The following is a 22,364-nucleotide window of genomic DNA, read 5'->3' as shown; positions in this document are numbered from 1 at the left end:
AATGTGGCAGTGGCAGCCTTTGAACACTTATTTTTTTTCTTATTTCCCAAAGCAAAAATTTTATTTTGTTATTCAAACTTAATAGAAAATAGAGTTTTATTGACTACAGTTTAGAGAATAGGGTTTTTACTTTGGAAAATAAGAGAAAATTAAAATATTCAAAAGCTGCCGCATTTCATTTCTTGTAGGGGGCGTGGCTAGAATAAAATTGTGGGCGGACCTTATTTACGCGATTAAAAACTATCTCCTTTTAAAATTGAAAAAAAAAATAGTGTAGCAAAATTGAGCGAAAAAGTTGCCAGTGGTGGTCTTGCTATTTTGCCCTAGTTAAGTTTACTAATTGCATTGTGCAATATCGTGGTAATTTTCTCGGCTGCCGAAGTGCCAAAGTGCAAGAAAAACTCGTCTTTGCCAAAAGACGTTGCAGTGAGGCACTGGAGCAGCGGCGGCAATGGCCAGAGTGCTGAACTTGGATCCGAGAGTGGACCAATGCAATCTCTGACCACGCTGGCCGGACGGAATGCAATTTGTTTATGGGAGTGGAAGTATGAACCATAAATTGACCGTGGCAACCTTCACATCGATCTCCGCACTCGTCGCCCTTGAATCTCTTCCACTTGAAAATTTATTAAAGCCGCTGGATATTCAAACGCTTTATGACTCAATCGATATCATCAGTTGATGGCTAATAATGGGGGAGGGATTGTTGACGGAACGGTCACAGATGATACTCATTGTAAATTAATGCAACTGATATTGTAGGTGAACTGAAAACTTCGTGAAAATTTTTTGAGCGAAATACTTACTAATATTTAAATTCATCCTAAATTTTTGAGAACAGTTTTTGTGGGAAAACATATTTGGTCAGTAGATTTAGCAAATTTCGAAAAGAAAAAAATCAAATTGGTAAGTCAATAATTAGAAAGAGTTAGTAAAAAATGAGATTTTGTTAATTACTAAAAAAAAAAGAGATGGCAAAGCGTCCCAGCTTTGCGGAATGCTCGAACTCACGAGATAGAGCTCACCGTGAATTAGATTTTTGCATAATCTTTTGGTATTACTGATCAGATCAAATTGATTCATAAATCACAAAAGCATATGAAAATCAAAAAATCGGTACTTAACCGATTCATTACCGATTAAGACCGATACAGCCGTGTTCGAAATTTCAATACCTTTCCAAAAAATCCAAATTTAACCAAATCGGTTGAAAAATGAGCCTTCCAAAGTGGTTGACCTTTGACCTTCAATAATTCAAAATGGCGAATTTTCATGTATGTTTGGGCGAAATGTTCGCCTGGACTAGCTCTCAAACATATCTGAAAATCTTTGAGTTCGAGCAGTAAAATTACTTTTTCTGGTCAGTAAAATATGAAAATGGTAAAAAACTTTCTATTTTTTTCTTTGTCAATAATCTTTCGGTTTTAAAACCGATTTTTAGAGATAAAACCGATTTAAAACCGCCTCTACAGAAATTTTAAAATTTCTTTTAAGCTTAAGTTTATTTCTTAAAATTGAAGATACACTGAAAAATATTTCCTTGTATAAACTTATTCATAAGCGATCTAAGAGTATTTTGCATTAGACTTTAGAAGGGAAGGAGTGCAATATGATTCTAACAAGTGTAATGTGTAGAATGGTAGTAATGTTAATAATATATGAAGGACAGTAGTAATGGTTTTCCTGAACGTTTCTTTCACCCTTGAAAAGAATTATTTGCCTAAAGGTTATCGGAAATTTTTCAGGACTTCTTCACTTGAAAATATTATATCTTTTAAACTTTAATTAAATATTTACAAGATTAAAAAATCAACTGTATACTGAGAAAAAATTGTAAACAATTTAGTACAATCTTGTAAAATATTGTTTTATGTGGAAAAGTAATAAGATGTATACCTCTCCCTGTCTTCATAGAGATTTTTATTAAATCTTGCTATATTTTAACTACACATCTTATTACACCCAAATTCACTAAATTGTTACACAAGATTCTTGTAACATTTTCGTCAAAACCTGGTATTTATTAGTTTCTCAATCGATGGAGTAGAAAACCCCATAGGTTTTCTTTTATTTTATGTCTTATTTTTTTTCAAAATGCCTAGGAATATTTTCTATGAAATTATTTGTGAATTTGGTGTAAATTATAATCATGATTTTCATGATATATAATTATGCACCGATATGTTTTTTGTAGAGAATGATCTAAAAAATTGAATTTACTATAAGAACGAAGAATCAAGAAAATGAGCACGTTTTTAGCACTTTATTGTACTCAAGTGCTTCCACATGATCGACTTTTTTGTGTGTTGGCTCTTGTAATGACTGTTTGATGATCTAAGAACACGGCGAGAACTGAGAGAAACAGTCAAGACAGCAACCAATGCAAAAAACAGTCGGTAATACAGAATCACTTGAGAACAACAGTACACTCAATCCCGGTATTATGCAAATTTTCGGGACCGAAAAAACGCGCGAAATGGCATTACGCATCGAGAAAATTTGCATACCCGCAGGAGCTTTCTTTTGAGTAAATTGGCCGTAGAACGAATTTCGGGCGGAGTAATAGTAGTTCAAACAAAAAGATTCAACTGTTTAATAGAACTGCCTTAAAAAACAGTACTTTTTGGTCCGAGTTCTTCAATAAATTGTTGGAATATTTAAAAATTTACCTTAATAAAAGAAATTAAAGCTTTATTCTGAAAAAGTAACAAAATGTTCTCAAATTTCTCGCGTAGCAAATTAGTATACATTCAGGCGTATTTCAAAAGTGATTTCATAAATTGACTCCCAATGGTAGGCAAACTTGCATAATTGTATGTGCATAATTCCGTCAGGTGCATAATCCCGAAGAACGTAATGCCAGGACTGAGTGTAATGTATAAAAATATGTTCAGGAGCAAGATTTCCTCTATTTTTTTTATTGGATTAGGACCATTATGGTGCTCTTCCAATAAAAAATAAACCTTTTTTTCTGCACTTTCTGTTTTGAAGTGTTTCTGCATTATCGACTTTTATTTGTACAGTGCCCGCTCTCTACTCCGGATCGCCGTAATCCGGACGAGTTATCGACGGTTACGTTTAAAATCATTTTGAGTTTATGTATGCATGTGTGTTCAGCAATGAAAATGAATTATCTTGTGATGTTTTTTTTGTCTCCTTTGGGACTCTGGGTACCCATGGAAAAAATAATTTTTTTAGACTATTTAGAATTGATAAAATTCAGATTCTTGTGGATGATTACAAACAATAAGGATGTTCAAATCTAGGATATTTTTTGCAGGATCCTAATTAACTCCTGAGCTTAGATATTTTTGGTCAAAAATCGTGAATTTTCGATTTTCTGCTTCCTTGGAGATATTGTGACTTTTTTGATATTTCTAGACCAGAATAAGGAAAAACCTCTCGGGGCCAATAAGTATGATAACTAACAATTACAGATTACATAAATTCGAAAAATAATTTTTTCTTAAATTTTCAAAAAACTTGTTCAAACTTTATGTGTACTCTTGTCCACAAAAGCGAATTTTTTGCGAAAGAAAAAAATCAAAAAGCGAAAGAGCGAAATTTTTGCCAATATGGCCGATAATTTTGACATTTGGCAGCGAGGGAGATTGCTTTCGGGAAGTTTTTCCTATTCTTCCAGATTTTGCTGAATTCTGTTTGTCCAGGAAGTGTTCTTTTGGCTCTTGAGAAAGCTTAATGTATCTACAATAACATCGTGTTGAAAAAAAGTGTTTTAAAGTGTTTATGTGAAATATTTTGAGGTGTCTGTTGGCAAGCAGGAATTTGGTGTCTTCTTGACCACTTCCTGGACATCCCACAAGATACTTGTCAATAATTCTTCTTGCTTTAGTGATCAACATTGTAAAGGAGTCATTTGACACGCAAAAATAATTCACAAAATTGATACTACTGGCTTTTGGAAAATTTAAGTTTGTCTCCTTTTCTTTCTTTTGGGGACGAGAGTACCCATGAGTTTTCCAATTTCCCAGAGGCGGAAAAAATTCTTTCTCTACAAAAGTATCATATTTGACTACTAAGAGTTACAATAAAGTGGGTTTTACTGAAATTCGTTCGCTAGATATGTTGTGGTCCGGAAAAAGTTAATAAATGAAGTATAAAAGCATAGAATTCTCTAATTATGTCTTTTTATTCTCCTTTAAAATTTTTATTCTAATTCTACAAAAATAAACCTTATATTTTCGAGACTTTGAACAAATTCAAAAAATCCATCCGGATAACGAAGCGGGCACTGTATTCGTAAGTTCCTGTCTCGACTGTTTTTTCTAGTCCTCGCCGTGTTCTAATCTAAAACCACCAAAGAGTAGTGATAGGAATCAACACAGAGAGAGGTCGATAATGTAGAAGCATGTGCTAAAAAACAAGTTCATTTTTCATTGGAATAGCATCATTATTTCTTTTGAAAATTTTGAATTAACTTGTTGAACTTTTTCAATAATTGTTCAAGAAAGAAACGCTTTGTAGAGGAATAAATTAAGGAGTTTCCCTTTAAAAAAAATTATATTTTAGGTCGTTTTGGGAACCTTTGCGTGCAAGTCAATCTGGATTTAACTAAAAAATGTTTGCTTCAATTAAATAAATAAAAAGTAATTAAAATAAATTTTTAAAAGTACATTGGAAAATTTTAGAATTGATTGATAACCCTTTTTCGCTGTGTTTTCTGTGCTAAATACCTCAAGAAAACATCCGATACTTACCATATTTATAGTTACTTAAGGACCTCTGCTCCCAGAATCAATCCATCTCCAGAAAAAAATAATTCAAGATGAATAAAATACATTCCGGTCGGTAAATAAAAGAATCACAATTACATTAAACTTATCAGGGTTTTTATTTCGCATGAAAATTCTCATCGTACAAATATTGAAATATTTTCGCTTTTTTTGAATGAATGAAAATGAATGCACCAAATAATTGGTGTTTAGTTTTTCACAATTGTTCCACCAATTTTAATTTTTTTTTTGTGAGTGCGCAATTTTAAATGCTGTATCAAATAAAATTGCCTTTATATGAGTGAAATCTTTATAAAAAAAAAAACAAATAGCTCCAGCACTCACGTGAAAAATGGGCAGAAACTTAGTCGGCGGAAACGTCCGGGAAACAAATTCAGTCCGTATTCCCGGCTGCTTGACGCAGCAGCACGTAAATTTTCTCCTTGATCCATTCTTTGTTGTACGGAGCGTAGGTGTTTGTGGATTTTTGATACACTAGACAACTTAAATCTGTGAGCTGCAAGACAACAAGTAGAGAGACAGAATGATCAGCTGGACATTCACCTTTCCGGAGGTAAAGTGAGACTTACTTGATCGACGAAATCAAACAATTGGCTAATATCGTAGGTGATTGTGGGTGAATTGGGATTCCTGCGCTTGAGGTGTTCCTCGTAGATCTTGCAAACTCCTTCCATACATTCGTTGACGCTCTCGTAGTCGCTGTAGGTGCGAGTCTCCGGACGCGCCCCCGGCTGCACCAACAAAATTGTGTGAGACATTTCCTGAAATATTGAGGTTATGCCTCAAATTAAATTGATTCTCTGCAATAATTACCTAATCACAAAAGAATTTACCGTTCCTGTGAACTATACAGTATATTTCCAATGATCCTTTGTAGGCTTCACTAAAAATTTTAGCTGCTAAACTGCCTTATTTGTCCTGTTTTTGTCAACAAAACAAGATCCAGCGAAAAAGTAGCTTGACAGCTGTAGCCGGTGTCACACTTTTGGGACATCCCAACAAATAATGCGTAGACACTATTGTTGGAAAATACATCGGACAGTTCTGCTTTCTGTCTGCAGATTTTCCAATGTTCAAACCGAAATATTGTACAAAACAAATCAAACTTTATATTGTGACCTAATTTTGTATTACGTCCACTACTAACACTTTAAAACCCAAAGTGATATTTTTACTCCAATTTTGAGTCTTAAAAGCTTCATAGTGAGAATTCTATTCAATATTACGCTAAAGTGATAGCACGAATGTACACAATTTAATTAGCTTTCTTTTTGTGGAGAAAATAATTGATAACTTTTCTTTGATAAAAAATAAACAAACGCAAAAAACTTGACCGAGAATATTAAAATTGGTGTAAAATGTCTCCATATTTTTTATATGAAGCCTTCTGAAATTTACGATTTAATCCAAAATATCGCTCCTTGGAAATTACAAGGGGCCAACTCAATCTGAGCCATTTTTCAGGAGACAGCATGAAAGATTCAACTTTGTATAAATAATTATCTCAATTAAGTATGTGAATAAAAACAAGTTAATTCTTTTCTATTTGTATGAGCATTATTATAAACATCGAAACATACATATTTTTACCTTTCAAAATATGTTTTTTTTTAATGAGTTAGCTCTTTGTCATTCTAAAGATGCGCAAATTCTCATGAAATTAGAATGACACGGGATCAACCTGCTTGAGTTAGTCCTTTGTCTCACAAAAATTCGAACGATAAATCTATTTTGAAAAACTTTTCTAATAACGAAATTTATTGACTCATATCATCTGAAGGATCCTGGCAGTATCACTCCTATGAGTGTTTAAAAGTGTATAGTACAGATTTATGTTATTTATGTATGTATTTTTATGTAAGTGATTGCGAGTTAGTGACAATGTTCTACCATGTAGGTTTTCGGTCATGATAGGCCAAGAGCCTGAGACCTGAATTAGATAGGGATGGGTGGGGATATAGAAAAAAAATATCATCTGAAATTTTATTAAATTTTCTGTCTTAGTGCATTAAAACCTCAAAATCGCCAAAAAGTGAGTTGGCCCCTTGTAATTTCGAAGGAGCGATATGAAATCTGCGAATATATACATTGTTTATCACACAATACAAATATTGCCCAACACACAATAACTTTTGTTTGTAAATATGTTTTCAAAGTTTCCTACGAGAAAGAGCGAGATAACTATGATTCAGCAAACCTCTCCTTGGAGAAAGATCTTAACCTGTTAACATTTAACAGGTTTTGCCGCTTGAAAAATTGTTAGAAAAAGCAACAAAAATGCGTGAAAATCTATTGGAAAATAAATTTAAGAAGTCTAGAACTTCCGCAGAAGCCCCATAAAATGTGAAACAATTAAAAATTTGTTTTTTGTTGAAAATATCTGTACACACGGCTCTTCGTTATCCGGCACTTCGTTATCCGGGTGACAGCTGCCAAACACTGGCGGTTGATGTATTCAAAATTATTTTTAATAAACATGAAGTTTCTCCAGAGTGAATTAAAGTATTATTATCATTGTATCGAAGTTTTTAATACATAATTATGATAAAAAATGAAACATAAGCACACTATGAAGAAAATTCTCTTGTTCTTTGTCAGAAAGAAAATAAATTCACACTGCATAAAATATAAAACCGTTGATCATTCAAAAAACCTCAATGTCATTTTGTCCCCCAGTCAGCCGGATAACGAGGAGTCGAGTGTACTGGACATTTTACAGCAATTTGGTGTTCTGCATGGTTTTTCTGCAGATTTTAAAGTACAGTAGACTCTCAAATTCAGACATTTGGGACCGAAATGTCATCCGATTTAGAGAGAAATTCGGACATCAAACTTTTTGAAATGCATCGATTTTTTGTTAATCTGCATACTCATATTAATTTTACATACCTACTCATATTGCTCATATTTATTGTTAGTTTCATGAAAAAACTTCAATAATGCAAAATCATATCACAACTAAAACAGACCATGGAAAAGTTGGGCATATTTGCTTCATTCGAAAACTTGTAAAATGTTGGCAAACTTTTTGCAAATTTATCTGGTGCTCGAATTAAAAAGTAGCTCGGTCTTAAAAAAGCCGAATTAACGAGAGTTTACTGTACTAAATGTGTAAGATTGAAAGTTAATTTTCAAAACGCGATATAGTGTCAAAATATTAAGTTTTTTTTAAAGACATTAATTACTAAAAACCGTATACTCAAATCATCCAGTCTTCTGTGGAGTGAAGATAGGAAAAGTTTCTGCCTCCACTCAGGATCGAACTAGAGACTTTTCGTTAACTAGAGTGTTCTGCCAACTGAGCTATTAGAGGCCACCATGGACTGCTTGACTTGCTACACGACCTTAACCAATTGCTTTTTCCACTTCAATCGAACACTCTCGGGGTTGCGAGATTTGAGACGTCATCGTGCATACAATTGAGACTGTAGTCCATGGCGTCCATGGACTTTTGGTCAATCGTCAATCAGAGCATTTTGGATGATTTGAGTGTCACTTTCTCTGATTGACGATTCTCTGTACATAAATACAATTAAGAATTATGAATTAATTTTCACTTAATTAATTCCAAAGTACAGCAAGATACAAAGAGTAATACATAAGAAATTAAATTGTCTTAAGTTCCCGGTTTCCCGAATTTCCTAAAAAAAAATATAGGAGTTTCCCGGGTTTCTTAAAAAAAAATATATATATATATATATATATATGTGTTCCACGGGTTCTTAGAAAATAATATATGGGTTTCTTGGATTCCCTGGCCAGAAATTCGTCCAGAAATTAATTAAGATGGATGTAGACAAACTGACAACTTCTCATTTCCTTGACAAAATTCGCATTTTAAACTTCGTTTGCGCAGTTCAAATTTAATTCTATGATAATAATAATTCTATGATAAAATGTACAAATATCCAGTCTATAACTTTGAAAAAGAAATTTTGTTACAACTCTCTTGAAAGTTTCCTCGTTCCTCTATTTTGAGGTAAACCATTCCTCGAGTCATTTTCATAAAAAGTTCGAGTTCCATCCAGTTCCATAGATACTACTAGTCTGTAACTGGGCGGAGCAAAGTTTAGTCTAATGAGTAAGCAAAGTCACTTATTCAAAATGAGCAGCCTAATCCTTAAAAAAAAGGTTTCAAAAAATGTAGGAAATTCATTTTCCGCTTAGTAAGTCAATTAATCATGTTTAAACATATTTTTCGTCAAAACAATTGGTTTCGCATAATTTTCTGTTAAATCTAGATTGAACCGAGGCATTCAATGCACAAATAAAGACAGAATTTTTAAAGCACTTCAACACAAACATTTTAAAGTTCTGGAGTGAGGAATAAGGATTACAAAATTACTTTTGTTACTTTATCTTTCCAAATTACCTTAATATGTGTAATATAGGTTAAAAAAATGTGATTCTTAATTTTTTAGAAATATGTATCACAAAATTAAATAATTGGATTTGTCTTGGGAAATTCATAGGACAAGTCAGAAGAACTTCCCTACACTTCATACAATGGGAGATGGTTTTCTGCCCTGCATTACCGACATGGCGAGCACTTGTCATTTGAATGTTTTCCTTTTAGATGTGAAATCAGTTTTTTAAATCAATATTTATTTATATTTATTTGCATTAATATCGTGTTGTATGTGCTGATAAGGACTGTCGAATAGATGAAGTGTATTTTACAAATTAATAACACACCCCATAATAGTCCAAAAGTACAAAATTGGCCATGTCTTTTGGCAAAGAGGTTTGTTTCACATCAATTTTCCTTGTTTTCTACTCTTTCTAATTTTTATTTGAACAAAAATAGAACGTCATAGTGTAATATTGTGTCGGAGATATTTATTTATAGATAAAATAGAGATATTTAAATAGGCTGACAAGAATGTGCGTTGGTGTTTGGGAAAGTGGGAAAATGCATTGGGAAAATCATCGTTAGCCTTTGTGAGGTTATGTTTCATTGTTTTTGTCCGGCAAATTTTTTTATCAGTTGTGGATTTTCGTACTGCAAAAAACCGCCACTTTTGAGGTGATAAGTGCCGATAACTTGATAAATATGTTCAATCGTCTTAAGAGATTAATTTTCAATGAATTGCTCATGCAATTCTCTCTGAAGAGTATTGAAGTTCATTCAGTCTCAAATTTGAGATCTTCGTGCTTTGGAGCAATTTACCATCTCCGCGCCTCAATTGCTTTGCCAATTTGTGACTAATTGCGCTTCTGTGTTGCCCATAGATGCCCTCCTGCCCACCTGCTGCCTTGCGATGCTTCCTACCGGCTGCATTTCGTGGCAATTTTGATAAAAATCGCGTTGTGCCTGTGTCTGAGCTTCCGACAGATTATGGGGCTTACCGAAATACTCTGGGAACCAATGTTCCAGAGGGAAAGCTCACTACAGAGTCCTCTAAGCTGACCAGGAGTCCACAGTGGATTCGTGCTGGACGGTGAGTTAATTTTCTCTCTACATATCGCACATTATAGTTTTCAGGGATTCTTGCAAGAGTTTTGTTCTTTAAAAAATACAGTGGGACCTCGATAGAGTCAACATACAATAGAGCCAATCTCCATTATACGGGCTTCAGACCTAAGGCTTAGCCACCTGGCTTAAGTCCTCTAATTTTTTATCAGGCGCGATATTTTAGGAAATTGTTGTTTAGGATTGGATATTAATGGCAAATGTTCCATTAGATTTTGAAAAATCAATAAAATTCTTTGTTATTTTGGATTTTTGAGACTTTCGGGAACTGGGTTAAGCCTCCAGTCTGAAATCGGCTTTAGAGTCAACAGCTATTTTTTTACTCTACGGACTCCGATAGTGACAACTTGGACCCAAATTGACTCCGATAGAGTCAATTTTTCATTTTATTATTGAACTATGATTTTAATATGATCTTTTTGAAATAAAAACCAGTCCTTATTGTGTGTCAACGTAACACTTTGAATACAAGAAAAAATATTTATGCAAGGATATGGCAATTTTGTGATAAAATTCGTAGGTACTTATCGTCAGTTAAATCAGCATTTATGGTAACTTCATTTTTGCGATTTTGAGATACATACATATTTGGAATCAGCGTAATTTTGTTTATTAAACGCACTTGTGAAAAAGAAACTTTTATAAGCCCAATAAAAATTATTTTAAACAAAAATTATCGTAAGTGCCCTTAATTAAGAAATATTTATCAGGATTTGTGGTAACTTCCATTTTTGGGGAAGTTAAGACAAATTTCCATACAAAATTTTCAATAATCAGCATTTGCCGTAACTTCTTTTGCTTTTTCGCGTGGCTTGTTATTTGCAGCAAAATTGCAATATTTCTCAATAAAACGTTTAACACTCTTCCAAATACCGAAAGACAGTGCGAATAATGCAACATGAAATCATTTTAATTCAATATTTGTGAGAAAAAAAGTGAGGAAAAATCCCTGCCCATCTGTCATTATTTCAAAACAAAACAAGCGATGCGGCGCACAAAATTTATTCAATAAAATTTATGAAATAAAAGCTTTTAGGGACAGGGATAACAGTACTATTGACTAATTTAGTCAAATAAAGGCGCTTATAATCACTAGAATAATTCAAATTGTTATAATGCGTTTTAGAAAATTGTCGTAACTTCCAGAATCTCCATACATTGGAAGTTACGGCTTTATAAACGATGGAAGTTACGATAAAATATTATTGTGTTTCTTCTAACATATTTCTCAATATTGCAGCTTTTAAATAATTTTATAAAGATTTTCTCGAATTAACTTACAGTTTATTAGTGCCACTTTTATTATTTTGACCCAAAAGTATCGCATTCGGGGCTCATTTTTAAGAAAAATAATGTTGAACTGAAAATTTCGTCTCCTGAAAAGTTGTCAAAAGGAAGTTACGACAAATGCTGATTTAACTGACGTTATATTAACCGTGTAATCATTTTCGAACAAAATAATTTTCTTTACGTGATTTTAAGCTTTTTGATCGATTGAAAGTTCTCTTGTCTTTTCTCTCTTGTCTTAAGATTTTTTTTGATTAAGTCTATGATCACAATGTAAGGAATTTTGAGCCATCATTAATCTGTAAGTGAATAATATTATGGCAAAAACAAAAAATATGAACTCGAATTACGAAAAAATACGTACAGGATGTTAGATTTTTTGAGTATAACATAGTGAAGAAACTTTTCTAAATTTATTCGAACTTTTTAAAGACATTACTTCTTTGAAAAATCGTCAGTACCGAAGAAGGCTATTGTAAGTCTACTTACAGAAACCTTAGATCTATTATCTATCTGGATGCAGAAACCTTAGATCTATATCCCCACAAAATTTTATGTTGATTAAGATATTCCTGCAAAAGCTACAAGAAAAAAAAACTTAAAATCAGCGTGCCCAATTATTGAGGTTTTTGCTCACAATTTTGCTATAATTAATTTAAAAGTAGTGTTAACTAGAAGATATTCAATGCGTAAGTATGATAAAATAGTTTCAAAAGCTGAAAGTATACTAATTGCAGTGAAATTGATGAAAATAAATTTTAGCTGTCAAACTTTAAACCTCTTTCCTGTAAAGTTTACATTTTGGACTTACAATAGTGTTCTTCGGAACCGACGAAATGTACATGACAAACGATCATAAAAATTACGCTTCTAAATAAAACGTGTAAATTTATTTTAACTTTACATTTTTAATTTAAAATATCAGTATTTCAAAGGAAAATTTGAATCAAAAACAAAAATAGGCAACAGAAAATTAAAATTTTTAAGCAAAAAAATTTTGAAGCAAATTCATTAAAAAGAAATTGCCTGCGGGTATGCAAATTTGCTTGATGCATAATGCCACTTCGCGCGTTTTTACGGTCCCGAGTATGTGCATAATCCCGGGACTGAGTGTATTTACTAATAATAAAAATATTCTTAAAAATCATTCCTTAACCTCAACGCACAATAACGTTTGTTTAGTAAACATGTTTTTGACATTTCAATAAGGCCATCGCCATCTTAGCGTTAATTTCAACCTCTCTGGATCAAATCGACCACTCAGAATATATCGAACAAGTCGATTTTTTTTTTACAAAAATCGTTTTATTCGCTTTTTGGACACTTTTTTATACCCTCTGTCTTCCCTATGAATATTATACACTGAGAGAAATCCGAAAAAGTTAAAATAACATTCCGGAAATGTTTATTTTACCCTGCAGTATTGATCCGAAATCGGTGTAAATATTATGCTTTTTAGGTGTATTGGGTGTTCAAGTTACCCTTTTTCATGTTAATTTTACCCTTAAAAAGGTGTAAAATTAACATTAAAAAATGTTGATATATTCTTACACCTAAAAAGTGTTAAAGTTATGAGGAAAAAAGTTAATCGAACCCTGTTTTTTTCTCAGTGTAAAAACATAAAATAATACCCCTTTATATCAAAATTTCACATTTTAATTAATTTTTTTGGGACTCCAATAGAATCAACGAATCCAATAGTCAACGTGCCTGGAAATAATTATAGTTGACTCTATCGAGGTTTCACTGTATTTTTTATTTTATTTTATTTATAAAGACAGTTAAAAATTTGTTTTAAACATATTTTACGAATTACACTATTCTTCTAAAAACTATTGTAAATTAAAAGAAATTAAGTACACTTAAATCTTGAAGGGCGTGGCTTAAAATTATTCGTAAGCGAATTATCTTAGGATGATTAAAACGTTTTTTTTAGGTTGAAATATTTTTAGATTGAAATTTTTTTTAGGATCAAAATAGCCTATCAAAAACCTTCTTTCCCATTTTTTATATATATCATTACAGGCTTAATTATTTAATTTCGACAAGAGATGAATTAGGAAAGATTAAAGTTTTAGCGGTGTTTTATCCAATTTTATTCAATTTAGAACACAAAGTAATTTGCTCCAAGGCTTTATGCAGATAATCTCAGCTGTTATAATCTTATCTAATCTTATTACTGGTTTTTTAAAATATTTTTATGCATTTATAAAAAATAAAATAATTATTTATTTATAGCAAGTTGTTGCTTAAATATTTGCACAATTCATGATTTTTTTTTACTTATAAACTTTAAGAAAACATTTATATGCAGCAAGATTTTTTGTTGCTAGAAAAATTTAATATGACTGTATGAATCTGTTATAATGAAATTTTAAATTAACTTGTATTTAAAATGATTGGTGTTTTATGAGATTTCAATGAATTTTGAGAAAGAATTTTGAGTTAAAAGTTTTTTAACTGACGAAAATTTGATATTTGAAGTAACGCACCTTTTAGATAAAAAAAATAAATAAATTAAAATTCATATCTTTGTAAGTCTCATTATCTTGTAATCAAATCTAAATGAAATTTATTGTGATGCTTAAAAGAATAAGAAGAGTGTGAAAGAGTGAAATGGACATATGCAAAACATTTGAGAAAGAAAGGGTGGGATTATTGATTTCTTAAAATTTTTCTAACCTATAAAAATGCTCTACAATTGCAAAAAGTGCAACTTATTAAATTTTTGCATAATTAATTAACTATTTTTGTGGATAAATAAAATGTGTGTCAAAGTTTCTATTTATTATTTTTTTGTTAAAGAATATTTATAATCCATTTTAAATATTGTAAGTTTTCTTTTTTCCCGAAATTTTCAAGGAAAAATGTATTTTGTAGGGGAGGGTGGGGCAGTTCTTTTAGGATTTATAAGATTTATTTTTTAAATGTTTTTTTATACTATCTTCAAGCTATCCATCCCGTTTCCCCCGAATTGTCTATTTGAAAATATATACAGCAAATTTCCCATAAATTTATTTCTCCAAAATTTTATAACTTCAAAAGTTATACATTTTTGAAACTATTTCACCTTTAAGGCAGAATCACATTGACAGTAAAATGCTCACAGTCACCGTCAAAGCCCTCACCGTATTTCGTTGATTTACGCATTTTCATTGAAATTCTTACGCAAGTTCTCAATTACCGTATTGCCTTATCTCATACTCGATATGGCATTAGGTGAAAATAGTTTAAGGAAATTGAATTAATAAAACGAAAATGCGATAAACGGCGAGCAAAAAAAAACTGTAGGATTTTTTTCCTACAGTTTTTCGTACAGTTTTTTTGCTCACCGTTTATCGCATTTTTGTTTTATTTCTTCAGTTTTCTTATATTATTTTCACCTAGTGTCACCGAGTATGAGATAATGTAACACGGTAATTGAGAACTTGCGTAAGAATTATAATGAAAATGCGTAAATTAACGAAATACGGTGAGGGCTTTGACGGTGACGCTGAGCATTTTACTGTCAATGTGATTCTGCCCTTACAGACATTATTTATGAGAATGCAGTTTTATAAATTATCATTTAAATTGACTGATTTGTTTTTTTTTAATTTCACTATCCATTCCTTTGGTAAATATCCTACGTTGCTAAAATGCTCTAAAACTTTTGGCTCAATTTCTATAGTCTTAAAATAGTTTTTTATAAGATATTTGGAACTCGCATTCAAGAATAAATCCTTGCAATCAGCATTCCAATCTTAACTGAAAGTCACTTAGAAATGTTATATACGAAATCAATCCACTGATTTCAATAAAGAAAGCATTGTTCAAAATTTCCCTATTGTTGTACTTAATCCAATAAAATAAAGTATTCAAAGTGTAACGCTATACAGTTTTTGAATAGTTTAATTGAGACTTGATTGAATGACCAGGAGATAAAGTCAATAGTTTTTATTTTATAAATTAAATTTCTTTTTTGACAAAATCAGGATAAAATTAAATCCTTTATTATAAAGTTCAATATTTGATTCGCCAATCATACATTCTATTCAAATTTAATGCACATCTTGATCATTCAGTTTATTTGAGTAATGGCTCAATTCTTTTATAAAAGAGAAAGAAAAATCTGTGTAGACTTGTAAATTTGTGCCCTAGTTTGATTTTAAGTTTGAGTTTGAGTGATTGTACGATGGGTGTATAGAAGTATTTCTACCTTAGTTGTTTGATGATTTCTGTGCAATTGAATGCAGATGTTTGAACGAGGCTCTGTGCCAACGACGATGCGAAGAAGTCATTCGGAAATTATTGACATTGAACATTAATTTCATCATCTCCTGAAGAAGTTGAGAGACTTTTTGCATCTCTCTCATCTCTCTATTTTGGTGTATTTGTAGAACTTTTGCCTAAAATCGTTATTCAGAAAAATTGCAATAAACAATGAAATTGTTCTCATTGTAATATTTTTTCGAAAGTATTATAAAAAATTGGAATATAGTCTTTTTGTCAAAATTTAGCATTTTGGCATGAATTAGGGTCTCTAATGGTCTCTACAGACTAGAAGCAATTTTCGTCAAAAATTGCATTTAAAAAAAATCTGACGTTTCTGCCTACAAGGATAGGGAAAATTTTCTTTAACAAGTCAATTTTTTTAAAGAAATTTCTCCTAGTGTGTAGAGGCCTTAAAATTTGGGGTAATTTGGTCAAAAGTGATTTCTTGAAGGAAATAATCTTTTTAAGGAGAATTGCCAAAATTTTGTCAAAATGACAATTTTGACGAAAATAGCTCCCAACGTGAGAGACCTTGGCCATTACGTCATGCACACATACACTGAGAAAAAACGGGGGTGCGATTAACAATTTTTCTTCGTAACTTTAACACTTTAGGTGTAAAAATATATCGACATTTTTTAATGTTAATTTCACACCTTTTGAGGGTAAAATCAACATGAAAAAAGGGTAACTTTAACCAATAATACACCTAGAAAGCATAATATTTACACCGATTTTGGATCAATACTGCAGTGCAGGGTAAAATAAACATTTCCGGAATGTTATTTTAACTTTTTCGGATTTCTCTCAGTGTAGGCGAGATTGGGGAAAAATTAGTCACGGATGGTATTAGATATTGGGATGTTATAGTTTACCTTACAAGAAATATTGACGAAATTATAATTTTATCGAAGTAAACACCTCTTTTCCTATTCTTTAAAATATTTATAAATCTGATGCCTAACATTGTTTGTGAATTATACGTAATGAAAAATTTCATTTGCTGACTAATTTTGCCCCATTCTCCCCTACAAGCAAATTATTTCAAAATCCTATAATAAGCCTATATTCAAAATTTACAGAATTTTCTGTTTCGAGCTCAAATAAACTTATTTTTCTCACAAAAATAAAACATCGAAAAAAAATCATGTTGAATTAATTTTATATCTTTCGATTGTATAAAAGCCAAAAAAATAAGGAGAAATTTATTTAAAAAATCAACATGTTGAAGTAATTTATTTCAAAATTTATTTTAAAAATATTAAAATTGACTTCAAAAGTTGACATTTTGAAGAAATACCGGGTAAACGTTGGTAAATTGGAGACATTGAAATAAATCAAGGCAATGCCAAATTTTGACATTGCCTAGTGGCCATTAACAGTTCAACCAATGCAATGTAATATTTGTCCTCCAAACAAATTTGATCCACAAGCAAATTTGAATATTTTGGAGAAATTTACTTCAAAATTTAACATTTTAAAGTTAATTATCGGTTAAATGTCGCCGGTGCATTAAAGGCGATTTACTTCAAAATGTCAATTTTTTTTTATTGCATAGAGGTCATAAGGATCATAAAACAAGTCTTCTTCTTCTTCTTCTATTTTATGTAAGGCTGTCGGACTCACTCGGGTCCATATAGCCAATAAAACAATTCGATCGACGCGATTCGTTGTCTCTGAAATTCTGTTTACAAACAGATTTAATCTTTTCAATAAATTTACTTCAACAATTGACATTTTAAGGAAATTAACGGCTAAACGCCGGTATATTATAAAAGATTTTCTGTCAAATATCAAATTCTGATATTGCATAGAAGTCATAAAATATTCTTTTTTTTTGTCCCTAAAATTCAGTCTAAGAAAAAATTTGCAAACATTTTGTTTTAATCAAGATTATTTGTTGCAATGGACTTTTGACATTCTGGGACATTTTTGTCAAAGCAAATGATTTACTTCAAAACGTTTTATTTTGAAGAAAATTTCTAATAATTTATAAAAGACATAAAGTAAAGAAAGTCAGCTACGAAAAGCCAGTGAAGCACATTTCCTTTGTCTTTCACTGAAAATATTATTAAATAAATTAAAAAAAAAACATTCAGTAAGGCATAATTTGGAATATCTAAGTAAATTAAACTTTTAATCATGATTTTTCACATTATTGTGCTTGAGAAAATGTCAGAAAATATTCTGATTAACCATGTGAAGCTTCTCTGTGTGACTCTGCGACAACTTTTAAATATTTTATTTCTGTGACCATTTCATTACAGAGAGATGTCAGTTTGTAAGCATCTTTCTACCCAATCGTGTGGGTTTCTTACTAAAAAATTTACACATTGGAAATCACATTTTCTCTTCTTGTGGCAATAATAATAAATCTCAATGGGGATAGGGAAAATGCGGGCGATATAGGTGAAAAATGCTAAAGGGATAGTACGGTGAAACGTAAAAGGAAGAAGCAATAGGTATACATTTTCGGGCGATAAGATAATTTTGTGCAAAGTGTAGTTTAATTACATAAGCTTCTTGTGTATGTATTTCTAACCATTTGATAGATACTTAGTGCCTTTGAGCCATTAGAGGGCAAAATCACCATGAGATCAATTGATTTGGGTGGAATAATTAATTGTGAAATCCGTTCCGATGGTGCAAAATAGACAAAGTTCCTCGATACACTAATTGATTTGTCTTGTGTAAATTATTCCTGCGGCCTCATCCTATTTTGTTTGAGTTAGAAATTTTGCTATATATAGCAAATGTGGATGTGAAATTTGTTCAGTAAAGTTCCATTCACATGATGGAGAAAAAGAAATATTTGACATTTTAATTTTCAAAAAAAAAAGCAGAGACTGTTCTTTAAATTAACTTTTAAAGTGTGAAGAATTTATCACATTTTTTTCTTCAGAAATAAATGAGGTAAAATTCTAAAGTTTCAGTGGATTTGTAATGCTCTTGTCCACAATCAGTTGTAGTAAATTGAATAAAAGTGTCATCAAAAGTGGCTCAAGAGTGAAAACGTTGGGAAATTGTCTTCCTCTCGTCGGCGTTTTGTCTTTTTTTTTATCTCTACCTAAGTTTCTGTCATCTTTTCTTGTAATATAAATTTAAACGGGGTGCAAAGACGACAAAGTTGTAGAGACAAGATCTATGCAACAAAGAGGGAAAGCGGGATAACTTTAAAGGACAGAAAGTTAGTCGGTAAAGTTTCATCAAACTGCATTCCTTCTACAGTTTTCTTCTCTTCCATCCAAAGTGAGTTTTCTAACCATGGGAATACTTACATAGGAACGATATAACATGGTAAAAGTGATTGCATCTTTTAATAACAAACCTCCATCCATTTCACTCATTTTCTTCTAAAATACTGCCAAATGCTTCACTGTCGCACCTTTGCAATCGATGGGGAAATCTTTTTTTTCTCAAAATTTTGTTCATTCCGACCGCACAGAATAAGAAACGAATAACTCGCAGTAGGCAAATTTTACAGTAGAGCGATTTGAAGCTGAGATTTTACATGAAGAGTATAGAATTTTTGAGACTTAAAATATCTATAACTTTGAAAATAGTAATTATCTTTCAAGTACACTGAGAAAAAACGAGGGTGCAATTAACTTTTTTTACTCATAACTGTAACACCTTTTAGGTGTAAAAATATATCAACATTTTTTAATATTAATTTTACACCTTTTTAAGGGTAAAATTAACATGAAAAAGGGTAACTTTAACCCCATATACACCTAAAAAGCATAATATTTACACCGATTTCGGATCAATACTGCAGGGTAAAATAAACATTTCCGGAATGTTATTTTAACTTTTTCGGATTTCTCTCAGTGTATAATATTCATAGGGAAGACAGAGGGTATAAAAAAGTGTCCAAAAAGCGAATAAAACGATTTTTGTAAAAAAAAAATCGACTTGTTCGATATATTCTGAGTGGTCGATTTGATCCAGAGAGGTTGAAATTAACGCTAAGATGGCGATGGCCTTATTGAATAAATGAATGACTGAAGTTAGGAAACTTCGCGAAGAGGAAGACTTATCTCAAAATACTTGAAATAAGCCATTGCTCTTTGAGACTGGTTCCTTTACTAAAAACCTTATCTGGCTTACTTTTGACTAATAGATAAATCTCCAATGACTTTTAACAATTTAGCGCTTTTAATAATTTAAGTTTTCAGCCTCATGTCTTTGGCATACGCCACTTGGGCTCGCAGGGAAAATATCCTGCGAGCTGATTATAGTGTGTTTCCAATATCACAAGAAAGAAAAGAACTTTTCCTGGAACTTATTGTAAAGAAATAACCGATGTGAAATTATTTATATCGATGGGGTCCGGAATTCATCGGAAAGTGGAAAATTTTTTGGGGAAAATGCATCAATTTTTTCCAGAGATTTTGCCTCAGTCTCCAAGCCAGATGATCATTGATCATCTGGCTTCATTGATCATCACTTGATCATTGATAAAGGCTTGGATACTTAACCAAAAATTCTGGAAAAAGGTTCTATGACTATGAGGTCTCAGATTCGAGACTAGACAGCTGCAGATTTTTCAAATTGTTGTATTAGTTTCAAATTCGTCCAGTGAATGAATGGAAAAGTAATGCGAATGCATTGATAATGAACCGCCTAAAAAAGAGAGTTTGGTATTAGGAAATAAATTTCGACATGCAGAGTTCAGTCGAATACAAATACACATTTACTGCCCTGATCTACAAACCGAGACTGGTCTACCGTGATAAAAGCAGAGCAGGTTTACCGTCTCGGGGGTTAAGATAGAACAAGAAAATGGGGAGTGCATAATGAGTCCAAATAGGTGGGCTAGGTGTAACGGTTCCGAAACGATTCCGGACCCCTATCGATATTATTTTTTTGGAGCTCTTTCAGTACTCGTTTGGTAGGAAATCTCTTTGATAGTGTAAGCTCTTTAGTCCTATCAAATTTGTCACAAAATTAATTTAAAAAAAAAGCGTTTCAGGCTTTGCGCATTGCTCGAACTCGTGATTTAGTTTCTATAACCTCAAAAGTAGTTTCGCATTACGGTTAAGATCATTATAATTATGATAAATGTGTTCTGTTTTGCTTCAATATGCCTTTTTATAGACGAGGCATTTATATATTACTAATTAGAAAAAGAGTATTGTTGAATTTTCTATCGTACACAGTAAAAAAAATGCAACCACTATGGTTGGTAATTTTTGCACGAGCATTATAGTTGTGAGGTTTGTGTATTGGAAAATGTTGTGTATTGTCAATTTGTGTATTTTATAAAACGGCTTTCTGTCTAGAATTTTGATTGTAGAGCAATTGTGTTCGGTTTATGTGTATTATCTTTGAAAAGTCTCTGTATTAAACTAAGAAAAAAAGAGGAAAAAGAACAAAAAAAGAGAAAAAAAACATGAAGAGCGGGTTTAAGACTTGAACCTTTTAAGCAAATGGCCAAGAATTGCATCGTCATTTTTTTTTAATTTACGTGATGTTTCCTCTGTTTTCTGTTATTACTTAATTATTCCTCATTTTTTACGACTGAAGCATATTTTAAGAATCCAATGAATGATTCTAGAAGACAATTAGACGGATCGTGGGTAGCCAAAGATGTGTACTGACTTAACTGGTGTTATCAATTTTCTTTATGGAATACAGCAGCCTTCACTGGAAAAATGAATGGATCATCAGGGATTATTTCAAAAGAATCATGGCATAAAAGGTTCATTTTCATCAAATCACTTGAATTGATTTGATTCTTCTTTAATGAATCACTTCAGTGATCCAAGTAAAGGATCACATTCAATGATACATTGAAAGGTTCCTCGAATCGATCATTTCAGAAAGATCGATGTTCAAGAATATTTTTCTGCCAACTAATAAAAGAAAAACAGCGAAAATGAGTTTTTAGGTTTAAAGGAATAATATAACAAGGCAGAATGAGACATTTTTGAGACAACTATTTTCAATCTTCAGGATATTACGCCAAAAAATATAGAAAATATGGGATACATTCAAATGGATCAAATTGAACATTTCAATTGGATCACTATTGCGATTATTTTCCATGAATTTTCTTACTAAATAAAACCATTGAAACAGTAAAGAATGTTTTTACTGTATTTGCTCATATAAGGGGAACGTGTCTAAACTAATATATTGATAGCTTTAAAATTTTAACCGTGATATTTCAGCGATTGAAAATTTGGTACGATATGTCAAAAGTGATACATTTGAATGGATCACTTGGATAATCACGCCACTTTTAGTGACGTCAGTGACAGACGCCGAGACTCGCTGAGCTCATAAATAAATGGGGTGCTCTTGTCGTGGAATTTGTGTCCTTTTAGATATTCAGTGACGCTTTTCTACAAATTATTATGTTATAGGTAAAACGGATTAAGTTTGTAGACTTATGAAAACATGAAAAATATACCAAAAGTGAGTAAAAAAAAGTGAAAAATAAAATAATACAGTTGTACGGATTTGTACAATTCTAAGTAATTGTGTCGGTGTTCCGCCCCCGGAAAAAACTCTTGTCAAAATGTATTCACAAGTAAAAAAAATTAATGTAAAAACTGTAAATTGTAAAAAAATAAGAATACAAATTCATT

General features: G+C 31.7%; 2 protein-coding genes across 5 annotated transcripts in view; one reads left to right on the top strand and one right to left on the bottom strand.

The window, feature by feature from the left end:
- Positions 1–4,828: 4,828 nt before the first annotated feature.
- Positions 4,829–5,745, bottom strand: LOC129808161 (enhancer of rudimentary homolog). 2 transcript variants are annotated; one of them, XM_055857927.1, is made up of 4 exons: positions 5,588–5,745; positions 5,324–5,515; positions 5,079–5,250; positions 4,829–5,005 (listed from the first exon to the last, which is right to left on the bottom strand). In XM_055857927.1, exons 2-3 carry the CDS (start codon positions 5,510–5,512, stop codon positions 5,128–5,130), a joined length of 312 nt encoding a protein of 103 aa, XP_055713902.1. In that variant the 5' UTR covers positions 5,513–5,515; positions 5,588–5,745; the 3' UTR covers positions 4,829–5,005; positions 5,079–5,127. The 2 variants fall into 2 exon arrangements, with proteins under 2 accessions (XP_055713902.1, XP_055713901.1); XM_055857926.1 differs by having other exon boundaries at positions 4,829–5,250.
- Positions 5,203–22,364, top strand: part of LOC129808115 (eye-specific diacylglycerol kinase) — a 221,359-nt gene continuing 204,197 nt past the window's right edge. The window contains exons 1-2 of one of the 3 annotated variants that reach the window (XM_055857837.1): positions 5,203–5,307; positions 9,987–10,195. In XM_055857837.1, coding sequence (XP_055713812.1) covers positions 5,278–5,307; positions 9,987–10,195 — 239 coding nt within the window. In that variant the 5' untranslated portion in view covers positions 5,203–5,277. Of the gene's footprint in view, positions 5,308–9,290; positions 9,499–9,670; positions 9,781–9,986; positions 10,196–22,364 lie in introns of those variants that run through there. The other 2 variants (XM_055857839.1, XM_055857841.1) reach the window with 2 other exon arrangements.

This window comes from Phlebotomus papatasi, chromosome 3 (assembly GCF_024763615.1).
Source record: "Phlebotomus papatasi isolate M1 chromosome 3, Ppap_2.1, whole genome shotgun sequence".
Lineage (NCBI taxonomy): Eukaryota > Metazoa > Arthropoda > Insecta > Diptera > Psychodidae > Phlebotomus > Phlebotomus papatasi.
The sequence above is the reverse complement of the archived record's forward strand: the minus strand, read 5'-3'. Positions and strand labels throughout refer to the sequence as shown.

Bases quoted from the DNA above. Each gene is read 5' to 3' on its own strand.
- LOC129808161 (XM_055857926.1), bottom strand. From the start codon at position 5,512: ATGTCTCACACAATTTTGTTGGTGCAGCCGGGGGCGCGTCCGGAGACT. The intron at 5,251-5,323 runs GTAAGTCTCACT...GTTGTCTTGCAG, and splicing joins TGTTTGATTTCGTCGATCAA to CTCACAGATTTAAGTTGTCT.